Source organism: Anguilla rostrata, chromosome 5, assembly GCF_018555375.3.
Source record: "Anguilla rostrata isolate EN2019 chromosome 5, ASM1855537v3, whole genome shotgun sequence".
NCBI lineage: Eukaryota > Metazoa > Chordata > Actinopteri > Anguilliformes > Anguillidae > Anguilla > Anguilla rostrata.
Genome location: NC_057937.1, coordinates 22,572,702 through 22,585,435, shown reverse-complemented (window position 1 = coordinate 22,585,435; position 12,734 = coordinate 22,572,702). Strand labels below are relative to the sequence as shown.

General features: G+C 39.4%; 1 protein-coding gene across 1 annotated transcript in view; it reads left to right on the top strand.

The window, feature by feature from the left end:
- The first annotated feature begins 3,952 nt into the window (after window positions 1-3,952).
- LOC135254980 (WD repeat-containing protein 93-like) overlaps window positions 3,953-12,734 on the top strand; it is a 78,703-nt gene continuing 69,921 nt past the window's right edge. The window contains exons 1-4 of the mRNA XM_064335634.1: window positions 3,953-4,991; window positions 5,171-5,257; window positions 6,211-6,342; window positions 7,268-7,466. Coding sequence (XP_064191704.1) covers window positions 5,173-5,257; window positions 6,211-6,342; window positions 7,268-7,466 — 416 coding nt within the window. The 5' untranslated portion in view covers window positions 3,953-4,991; window positions 5,171-5,172. The remainder of the gene's footprint in view (window positions 4,992-5,170; window positions 5,258-6,210; window positions 6,343-7,267; window positions 7,467-12,734) is intronic.

The window sequence follows — 12,734 nt, the reverse complement described above, 5'->3', positions numbered from 1 at the left end:
CTTTTAAACATGTTAGAAAGCTTATTGTGTCACCTATTGGATCGATCAAGTGTAGATCAAGCCAGTTTGTACTACAAAGTTCAAGAACACCAAAAGCAACATGTGTGGTATTACAAGCTGACGTCTTTTTCTGGAGTAAGACCAGACCAGAAGCTGCTGCACACGTGTTGTTGACGGCGTTGTTGCACTTTTTAGTACAGTCTGGCTTGATTGAGAATTCATTTATTCAGTAGGTGAGAGTATAAGCTTTCTAACCATGTATAACATGTCTATTTTTGGTTTTGGAATATCAGTTTTAGGTCAATCGAAAGTTTTCTCATCATCGCATTAAATGCATTCGTTCTTTGTTAGCAGTAGCATTCAAAGACGCTGCACCTGACGAAACGTTGTCAACGAATTTGCGTAATATCTTGTGAAATACTATTATTATTGAGGACTTCTGGGTATGCCTAAGCCAGATGTTTGTTGATATACCTAGCTGACAGTGTAATTTTTCATTTGGAATACCGTTTTATCGCGTTCACGTCCGCATTCAGCTATATCCTTTCTGGTCGCTAAGTAGCCAGGAAACCTCGTTTGAACAACACAATCCGTGCATGTACGTCTTCGTCAAGGTCTTATCTAAATTGTGGTGTAAAGCATTTGAGGTTTACGAATGTGTGTTTTCTGTAATTACGACAAAAGGGAGATATGCATCGTATCTGGGTTCTGAATATCCAGTAGATAAACCCTTTGAAAACGTAGAGCGGACTGCATCACATGTGCAAAGTAATAGCACACGATTCCTGATCAAGCCGCTCAATTTGACATATTGCACGTGTATGTGGTGCGAAAACTCTGGGAGGAGTAGCGGTCCAAAAAATGAGTGGAATAATAATAATAATAAATATGTGGGATAATAATAGTGTGATTGCCTAAGGCAACCACACTAATAATAATAAATATGTGGGATAATAATAGTGTGATTGCCTAAGGCAGCCACACTAATAATAATAATATGTGAGATAATAGTAGTGTGATTGCCTAAGGCAACCACACTAATAATATGTGCAATAATAGTAGTGTGATTGCCTAAGGCAACCACACTAAATATGTGCAATAATAATAGTGTGTTTGCCTAAGGCAACCACACTAATAATATGTGCAATAATAGTAGTGTGATTGCCTAAGGCAACCACACTAATAATAATAAATAATATGTGCAATACTAGTAGTGTGTTTGCCTAAGGCAACCACACTAATAATAAATAATATGTGCAATAATAATACTGTGTTTGCCTAAGGCAACCACACTAATAATAATAATAATAATAATAATAATAATAATAATAACAAAAACAATATAGGTATTATGCTTATACCTTAATAGTTTGGGGGTGCAGTCTGTGGCTCTATTGGTTGTAAGAATTCTTTCATCCTTGGACGTCTTAGTGATGCCTCCAGGGGGTAGGATTCTTAATTAGAAGAGTCATTTATTCCCGGATAATGAACACGTATTGAAAACATTTGCAAATCTAATTTAAACCTGCATGATCACATTCTTAGTGTATCTTTTACCAACGGTAACCATCACTGCATCACTGTTGCTTTACGATATTTCAAAGGAATTCCAGCTATTTATGGTGGATTAACGCTAAGAGCCTTTGATGCCAGGGAATGCCATTAAGTGACCGGGTTTGCTTACAATCAAGATGATTTGCCCAGTAGGTGCGTGTCTAGGGATGGGAAACGAGAACCGGTTCCAAGTTGTCCTATTCATTGGAATTGTATGCCTCCGCGCTTATCAATTCCGCTTATCGATGCCAGCATGTTTTTACGACAGCTGCGCATTGCAAAACTTTGATGTAACGCCTTGGGGGAGGCACGCACGTAGGCAGCATGCTGCCTCTCTCAGGTGTTCGTTTAAGATGGCAGCTGTCACAACAAATTTTATCTGGGCTCTAAAAATGATCCAGGTGACGTACTGACATTCTAAAACAGCTGTTATACCCATTGTGAAGTACTTAATGTTTCATTTCATCGTCCGTTTCTATGCGGCGTGGTGGAAATTACCTTAATTTCTCCCGGTCGGTGAGAAGAGTCCAACAGACTTACACACAATATTCAGTTCAGATACCTTTATTTGGCCGAATAGGAGAATCCACACAGCGCCACAACCCGTCTGTATGAAAAGCTCTCAGAACAGGTGAAGAGTCATTCATTTTATACAGTTAAAAGTAGGTGAAAGGCGGGTTCTGGACTTTTCCCAAACCCTTTCTGTCTCAAACTGCACGTAGTGCAGTTTTCCAGCTCGTCTCTGATTGTTTAAAACATTGGATTTCTGAGAAACTGTTTAGGTGTTCTGGCTTCTTCAAGGCTATCATGTAACAGTGACTAAAAACAATGGAGAAATACAGAGACAGTTTTCTGGGGAAAATAGGAACACGCGCGGGAGGGGCTATGCACTCCCAATAATTCTCAGTTAGACAGAAAAGCAATTTAAAATGATTTCTTAAGGTTATATAAAAGCGAGTAAATATATGTAAACAGTAATTTCCTATTTGTCCCTTACAGCGGACACTACCAACCTTAATACATTCTGTTGCGATAAAGATTCTAAGACAACTCAGCTATTTCTCTGGATTAATGGGTTATTTTCTAGCCTGAAATGCGATCGTATTACTAAATGGCTACACATGTCATGTAACGTGCAAGTAGTTGGCTATCTCCCTGGTATGAAGTAAATGTTTTTACCAATAAATAATAATAATAAATGCGATTTTATCCATGGAAATTGCTATACAAAAAGGCAAAATGTTGTGGTTGCGATTGCCGTTGTAGATATCAGAAGGAAATGTCACTGACAAAAAAAAGTTTTCTCTCTGCAGTGGTTTGGGCTAGAAATAAGCTGTAAGAGCGGGATATGCACAACAGTGCCTACTGATGGTAGATAGATAAGATCGCTGTGAGGATGTTTTCCATAGAGGATTTCAGCTGCATGCTCCCATATTACTGAAAATGCTGTAGCGGTGGCTAGCTATAACATACATAGCTCAGGAGGTAAGAGCAGTTGTCTGGAAGTCGGAAGGTTGTCGGATCGATCCCCCGCCCTGGGTGTGTCGAGGTGTCCCTGAGCAAGACACCTAACCCCTAATTGCTCCCAACGAGCTGATTGGTACCTTACCTTTCACCGTTGGTGTGTGAGTGTGTGTGTGAATGGGTGAATGACAGGCATCAATTGTAAAGCGCTTTGGATAAAAGCGCTATATAAATACAGTCCCTTTACCATCTATAAGTGCATATCAGCGTATGACGAGTGCTGTGTGCACTGTGTTGATAGAAGCGTACCGCTGGCTAGCGCTAGAAGCTAGCTAATTGTTAAATAGTCTACTTACACCACTATATCACCGAGGTTCAGAAAATGTAAACCCGTGTTTGGTTAATTTTATAATGCAAATTCATGTAACTGAAGGTTTCAACAATGGCCACAACATTTTTTTTGCCTTTTTGTGTAGATATTTTTGCTATAAAATTGCATTCATTATTTTATTTTCTGTTAAAAACATTTAATTCATATCCAGGGAGATAGCCAACTACTTGCAGGTTATATGACACGTGTAGCCATTTACTAACATGATCGCATTTCAGGCTGTTCCTGTTTAGTGTTTTTCTTATAGTGGACGGATGGACAGAGATTTTGGCAAGTTGAAGAGATTTCTGCAGGTCCTTTGCAGTTACCCAAGGGTTAGGGTTCTACCCACATGCTACTGACCTCCTGCTGCAATACTTGGCATTGCGAAGTCAACTTTTGCTCATGCTAAATTGTCTTGTGCGATTTGCAATCTTTGTAGTACATTTGAGCCCTTGTGTCTTCCACGATTTCTGTTTGTGTTTTCATGTATGGCAGAGATTGCAGTACAGAAGTTTTGCTCCATTTGTTATACCCTCCACACTATCGTCTTCTATTGTGGATTGATGAACACCCATGCTTTTATAAATACTTTTGTAGCCTTTTCAGCTTCATGTATCTCTACAGATTTTCTTATAAAGTCCTCTGAAAATAGTTTTGATCATGGCATGATTCACATGAGAGGAGCAGTCTGTCAGTAACCAAACTTTGTGTGCCTTTTTTATAGGGCTGGGCACCTCCAACCCACACCTCCAATCTCTTCTCATTGATTGGAACACCTGGCTCCAATTAGCTTTTGGAGAAGTCATTAGCCTATGAGGCTCACATACTTTTTCCAAGCTCGACTGTGAATTTTTAAATTAAGCATTCAGTATTACATTGTACTGAAGCAAAAATTCAAGCTGTTGTGTGATGCTCTCAATCTTTATTATAAATTTCAAATTAGACATGCCATATAACGTTGGGAAGCTTATACTGTCCTCTACTAGATAAAAGTTATCAATCAAAGCAAATCGAACAAATTGAAAAGAGTTATACTGGTGGAGTGGAGTTCTGCAATGTGCCGATGTAAATACCAACCCCCGCTTTCGATTTGTTCATTTATAAGACAATAAATGACCACCGAAATTTGAAACGTGTACAAACAATAATACCAGACAATAATAAGATTGTGTATTTATTCCATATTTAGTCGCAGATATTGGTAGTAGAATGACTACTTTTTGCTATTCAGTGAGCAGCATTTTTCACCACTGTATTGGCATACCTTTGGCTTTATCTGGTTGCTATAACAGAATACAAATTGTTGATGGTGTGTGTGTTAACTTAGTTCAGTCAACATTTAGCTTTTTAGACGGACATTGACAAAACTGTTTCTGTAAACTAAATACTTCATCCACCATCATAACTTTTTCAGACTTCGCTTTTTGCACTGTGTTCATGATAAATTTATTGATCGGAAAGTTCTAAACATTGTGTTCACTGTATATGTATATATATATGCTATTTTAATATATTTTCTTTCATTTAAGCCTGTGCACCTTTCATTTTCTTTTCCCTGGAGGATTGATCCCATTCCTTGGTGAAACAGAAACACAGTCAGGTCTGTAATGCCCTTTTCCAGATACTAAATACTTGACTGGACCTCATTGTTTTGCTCATATAACTTTGATGTGGCTCTCTAATGTGGGGAATCATATTTTGTCTTCATTTGGGCTATGTAGTTGTTAATGAATTAGCATCAGACAAATCTATTTATATATAAAAGTTTTGGTTTTGTAGGTATGCCAATTGCTATTTCTGTATGGTGGTGTGGCAGTCATGAACTTTTCCAGTACACTCTGTCAAATCCAGCTAAAGACAAACCAGGTAAGTGAACAGTTTCATATGTTTTTGTTTACTTGGATATAAATAGTTTAGGGTCATTAAAAAGCACCAGAATAGAAGGACATGAACAGTGATACAGATGTCTGACATCGTTGAACAGATCAGTGATTGTAATGCAATAGGAGTTATTCCTCTTTTGTAAACATGCGGCTCCTCATATGTTTATGATGGAAAAGCATGGACATGATTCTACACTGCCTGGCCAAAAAAAAAGTCGCACACTCTAATATTTCGTTGGACTGCCTTTAGCTTTGATTACGGCGTGCATTCATTGTGGCATTGTTTCGACAACCTTATGCAACGTCACATTTATTTCCGTCCAGAATTGCATTAATTTTTGGCCGAGATTGACGAGAGGAGAGTCGAACCACTCCGTAAAGTTCTCCAGCACATCCCAATTCATGTGTGAAAATGATTCCTCAAGCTCCCAGAACCACTCTTTCACAATTTGAGCCCAATGAATCTTGGCATTGTCGTCCTGGAATATGCCCGTGCCGTCAGGGAAGAAAAAATCAATTGATGGCCATTCAGTACATTCAGGTACTCAGCTGACTTCATTTAATTGCCGCATAACGTTGCTGAGCCTAGACCTGACCAATTGAAGCAACCCCAGATCATAACACTGCCTCCAGAGGCTTGTACAGTGGGCACTGTCCAAAAAATTCCAAACAGCGACTTTTTTTTTTGGCCCGGCAGTATATTAATGATCACGTGCTGGAACTCCCAGTCTATAGCCTTGAAGAATGTGGAGATGTAGTTCTGACTTTACCTTGCATCAGATAGTTATCCTTGTAATTGGGGCTTTGCAGTCAGGTCCGAAATCCATGCCTGAATGTGCAGAGGGTTATGTAAATATGTTATGTAATTGATCTAACCTAGGGTTGATCATATCATAGGGATGCACATCACTTAAACACTCTGACAATTCTCCTTAGACATAGAACCAAAGCCAAATGGGGTGTGGCCAAACGCAAATCATATCATCTGCTCAGCCACCTCAAGATGCACTGTGTATATTTCCCTTGGCCTTGTGGATGGCACAGTGACTATTTGGGACAGATGTCTAGGTGAGCTTTAATTCTATAAGTCTGTTTTGCTGATTGAGTGTCACACTGAAAATGAATACTGACCTTACATTACTAAATGTAACTGAGGTATTTGAGGTTATAAGCATGTCAGGCTTGGCAGTCTGTAGTGTCCGCCTCTAATTTCATTTCATTCACACAAAACATACTAAGGCATTGAAAATGGCTTGTAGTTAGTACTGTCTTATCTGTTTGATTCAATAAAATTATTCTTGTGTTACTGTGTCACATTAGTAGCTTGTTGGCATGAACATTTGTGTGATTCAGGGGGCACATATTGAAATGACAATTCATATAAAATATACTGTGTACAGCAATGGTTTCACAAAATGGCCAGTAATTCCTAGCAACTTTCATAAAAGCACCATTGAAGGCCATTAATTACATTCTGAGCTTAATTTGACATTTGTAATATTGCTCCATAATTCCATCAAATGTTTCTACTGTGAATGGATTTAAACAAATGAAGTTATTTGTATAACTGAAGTGTAAGCAATTTCTGCACATTTCATTCACAGTCCATAGAGATATTGTAGCATCACTTTAAAAAACCCATTAAAACCATTAACCATAAACCTCTCATCACACCACTGAGGATTCTTGCACCAATAGTATATGACTATAGTGTTATAGTGTTTACCATGATGCAGGATCTTCCCACTTGTAGAATGACTTCTGCAATCATTCTGCTCCCTGGTGTGCTGCTATGTGTTGAGTCTCTTGCATTGATTGGTTTTTATTCAGTCCTTAAAAATAGCTGATGAACATCAGTGTCCTTGTGATGGTTATAAACACCATAAAAGCTGCTATTTTAGATGTGAAATCCAAATGAGGGAGGGGGTGGGAGTATATAGGGAAACCATGGTGGCAGAACTGTTTTGAGAGCTTCCCCTCTTTGATTCTGCAGGGATTCCCTGGTCAATCGTGGACATTTCAGACAACAGCATTATCAGTGGGATGCTTTTCCTGGACCAGCCCACGGGCCCCTGGGACACTCCCATGAGACAGGATCCCTTCCAACCTCAAAATGTGTGTGTCTTGGTGACCTGCAAAAGCGGGATGCGTCACCTGATTACGGACTCTCAAGCTACAAATATAAATGAAAGGTACAGTTACTGACTGTGGTGAAATTGGCCCAGATCCTCCAGGTCAGTGATTGACTCACAAGCCTGAAAGAGAGCGGACTGAGACATGAGAAATGAAATGTCCTAGGGGGCTGCTGGCTCATTCTGTTAAGGCAGGGGTTTTCAACTATTTCTGATCCAGGGACCTTCATCCAGCCTGGGTTTTATATTTTGAAATAGTTTCCCAAATCTATATATATAGTCATTGCACATTAAATCTGGCCAGGGACCCCCGGCAGTACCTTCAAGGTCCCCCATGCATCCACGGACTTCTTGAAAACTTAGATGTTAAGGCACTATTCTTGTGAGTAAATGGGTCTCGTGGTCTGATATTGAATCTGGGCTTTGCCAGTGCCAGTGAATAGTAGCCCTGCAGAGCAGCACATAATTTGCACTAGCATTAACAGGGAAGAACCATTTTGGTAAGCCAGAATGACAGTGTCTCATCACAGACTAATAACCCTTACTGCCTGATCTGATGAACACGGTCCACCTGTTAAGCCACACATGAAGGGCTCTTTTTTCCAGCCATCGCATTGGTGAAATGGTATATTCATCAGGGATTTTTGAGTATGAGCCATGGTGAAATTTAGTGACTCACCATGTGCCAAAGTAGGAGGGGAGCCGCTGCTGGGGGTGTGTCAGTCAATATCGCATAACACAGTGCAGTTTTGGTGCAGCTTATCAGAATTTTGGGCCAGTCAAGACTGGCATTTTCACCTTTCGCCAACCGCCTGCTCAGACCTCGTCTACGGCGTAAAGCACAGCCCATTGTACTGCAGATTGCTAATTTAGGGAATTTTCCATGCAATGCGAGCATTATTATAGCCAATCAGCGATTTTAATTGATTGTATGGCGTCCAAATTGACTGATATAAATCCCAGACGCAGGAAAAAAAAAATTTTTGTTCATTGTCTTTTTTTGATTTTATCATTTTAATTCCTGTATTTATTAGGGGTCCAAGCAGCGAAGCTGGTGGAACCCTATTGTATCTGTTAGGATTATTAGGGGTCCAAGCAGCGAAGCTGGTGGAACCCTATTGTATCTGTTAGGATTATTATTATTATTCTTATTATTTTTCTCCGCTAAAAGTGTCTGAGGCTCAGCGACCATAAGTCCTGGAGCAACCAAATTTGGCAGGTGGGTTCCTATGGGCCCCCACTACTCAGGCACTAAAAATCACGTACGTCGGCCAGATGGTGGCGCTATAACAAATGGTTTTGCGTAAAATGCCATAACTCCCACACCATAAGTCAGATCAACACAAAACTTAATCGACCTATGCATCTGAACGTGCTCTACATCTTTGCCATTGGCCCCACCCATGTCCGCCATATTGTTTGCCCGCCATTTAGACTTTTTAGTTGGGGCGTGGCAGTTTTCTCCGCTAAAATGTCTGAGGCTCAGCAACCATAAGTTGTAGACCAACCAAATTTGGTAGGTGGGTTCCTATGGCCCCCCACTACTCAGGCACTAAAAATCACCTATGTCGGCCAGATGGTGGCGCTATAACAAAGGATCATACTTTAAAAGGTCATAACTCCCACACCGTAAGTCAGATCAACACAAGACTTCATCGACTGATGCATCTGAATGTGCTCTACAACTTTCCTATTGGGAGCACCTATGTCCGCCATATGGTTTGCACACCATTTGGACTTTTTCATTAGGTGGGGTGCGGAAAAGCTGGAGCTCCAAATCCAAACGATTACGACATCGAGTAAACTTCTTTACGGCAAGCGACAACCATGGCGACGCAAGTAATCTGGCACCGTAGGGTCTAGTTTTTATCAGTGAAAGGACGGTCTTACACTGCCACCTAGCGTGCATGCTAGGATAGGCTACCAAAAGTAAAAGCCTTCTGAGAGGATGAATAATTACTTTTCTTTGGCATGGATCCATTTGAAGACAGTATCGGGTGAGTTCGTTATGTCTTTAAATCTGTCATTATGGTGAGAAAAAGCTAAACAATTTTATTGGTAGGTTTTGAGTTTCTGTGCAAACGCGCGAAAACATGCTGGTATAATAAAACAATGACGGTAATACATGTATAGTCCGCTTCGTTCCGTTGCTACCATAACATAACGACATACAGCTGCAGTTTCTCGCTGCATTTACTAATATTGAATATAAACAAAAGACACAATTTATGCTGTAAATCGTATCCTCAATTTAATCTCTAAATCGACTGTAAGCTCAGGGTTGTAACTAGGTAGTTGTTTCGTAGGTGACTTAACTGTTCTTAACTATTGCCGTAGGGTCTAGTTTATATCAGTGAGGGGACGGTCTGACCGTCGGGAAGCATTGGAAGACAGTGCCGGGTGAGTTAGTTTAATTTTTAAATCAGTCATTATGCTGAGAAATAGCTAAACCATTTTATTGATAGGTTCTGAGTTTCTGTGTAAACGCGCGAAAACACGCTGGTATAATGAAACAATGACGGTAGTCCAATACATATATAGTCCGCTTCGTTCCGTTGCTACCATAACATAACGACCTACAGCTGCAGTTTCTCGCTGCAATTACTAATATTGAATATAAACAGAAGACGCAATTTATGCTGTAGTCTGCCAGTGTCTAAATAAATAATACGGTCCATTTGAAGACAATATCGGGTGAGTTCGTTTAGTCTTTAAATCCGTCATTGTGCTGAGAGAAATCGTATTCTCAATTTAATCTCTAAATTGACTGTAGGCTTAGGGTTGTAACTAGGTAGTTGTTCCGTAGGTGACTTAGTCTTAACTCATCTTAACTATTGCTTGAATGTTTTCATAGACTGTGTTGTTGCTGTTCTTGTTTGTGTTAGCGTTAATCAGTTTAACCTACTGGGTCCAAGTTGAACTATGCGGTTGTTCCCTGCACTTGGAACGGTATTTCTCTTTACGGTTTTCGGCACACTTATTCCTGGTTATGTTTATACACTTTGTTGTACGTCGCTCTGGATAAGAGCGTCTGCCAAATGCCTGTAATGTAGGCTACTGTAATATTCCGTAGCAACAAGATAAACCCGGCGTTAGCCCTGAAATATGCCAATACAGCAGTGAAAACGCTGCTCACTGAATAACGAAATAAACGAGACAAAGTTTTTTTTTTTTTATTATGCCCTGTCATTCTACATTCAATATCTGGGACTAAACTTTGAATAATTATACAATCTTACGACTGGTTTCACGCGTAGAGATGTCCCTTTTGCGACTGAGTGGTCATATATTGTCTTGGACAATCCGTTTGTGATTCCTGTTGCTTCTCATCTGCTAATAAATAAATAAAACGGTCGGCTGCTCTGCGCGTAGGTTGCGACTTGATAACTCGTTTTTTTGTTTCGTTTTTTCTCAATGTCATATTTATTATTTGAAATGTGTATTTATGTGTTATCATTCTATCTGTCTCTGGGGCGCTCTGAAATGTGCATTCTCTGCTAAACTGAGCAATGGATTGGAATATGTGTCTGGCGTAGTGTTGCACGGTATAACAAAACTTCAGCACTTCCTCGGTACATTAAAAAAAAAAAAAAACGGTTTCGTATTTGAATTTTCCAACGTTCGGTAGTTCTGCGTCAAATGTAAAAGCCAGGGAAATGTGTCTCCCGCATTACTGATTTAGAGGATGAAAAGTGTAGTTTGTCAGAATCTTCGCTAGATGGCAGTAGCAACTAAGGTTGCCAAGTGAGGTGACCTGCGCTTGTGCATTCCCTTCCCTGATACAGCGCAAGCTTTGACTCAGTTCACTTCAGTAGCAATAGGTGTTCCAATTTGGAAATATTTTATTATAGATAGATGCTTTATTGTTATTAAAATATGCTGTTTTTAAATCTATTTAAAGGTGAAAGACCTGTTTTAAAGAGTATTTACTTTACAACTGTTTAATTTTTGAAATATATTTAACATATTTTTCTATTGTTCAGTGTTGTAACACTATAGGCCTATGCATATTAATATGTTGAAGAGACTTAAACTTACAGGTTGTTAATATACCAGGTTGTTAATAAACCATGAATTCGAAAATGAGGTCAACCCTTGTGGACATTACGTTTCTGATCTATTAAGGTTATTTCAGTATCGTTAGGTACCGAGTATCGAATTAGCACCGTTTAAGTTTCAAGTATCATTTCAGTATCATATCGTAATACTAAACCTGGTACCAGTATCAAAGTCAAAATTTCGGTATCGTGACAACACTAGTGTGACGCCTTTTTTAGTTGCGGCGCAGAAACACTGCAGCTGTGCATGCACACCGGACCATCTAAGTGTGATGATATGCCATCTAAGTGTTACGACATAGTAAAGGCCTTGACGGGAAGCGGCCAGGACACATCCATGGCGACGTAACTAAGTCATCCGACAGCGTCTCTTAGCTCAAAATTGGCCATAACTCATCAATATATCATACGATCATCATGATATTCAGTAGATATGTTGGGTGAAGGCATATGATCGTGAGGACAAAGCCTTTTTAAAATCGCTCCATAGGGGGCGCGATGCTGCCACTGCTTGGACCCCTTCCAACGCCGCTTGCGGCTTTAATTTATATTTTTAATTGTGTATAACAGAGTTTGATGATTGATGCAATATTTTGCAACAATATCCCATTTATCCCATATCTATTTATTACACATTTATAATAATGTGTAATAAATAGGGCTGTCAATCCATTAAAATATTTAATTGCGATTAATCACATGATTGTCCATAGTTAATCGCGATTAATCGCAAATTATTAGCACATTTTTTATCTGTTCGAAATGTAGGCTACCTAAAAAAGGGATATTTTTCAAGTGTTTAATACTCTAATCAACACGGAGTGGACAGATTTGCTTGCTTTATGCAAATGTATGTTTATTTATTATTGGAAATCAATTAACAACCCAAAACAATGACAAATATTGTCCAGAAACCCTCAAAGGTACTGCATTTAGCATACAAAATATGCTCAAATCATAACATGGCAAACTCAAGCTCAACAGGCAACAACAGATGGGCATATTGACCTGCTAAATTTAACATTACTTAGTAATATGAGTACTCACACAATGTAGTGTGTCCAACTTTACGCTTATAAAGGTTCACTAAAACATCCAGTTTTTTTTAAGCATTAACACAAAACGATGGACCTCAATGCATCGCAACAACAGACACATTGTACAACAGGTACATTGGTCAGCTAAATTACTCAAAGATCATTCCCTGGATCCCTCGCACTTCTAAAGCAAATGACACAACGTAATTGTGTCCAACCTCACATGGGGAAAA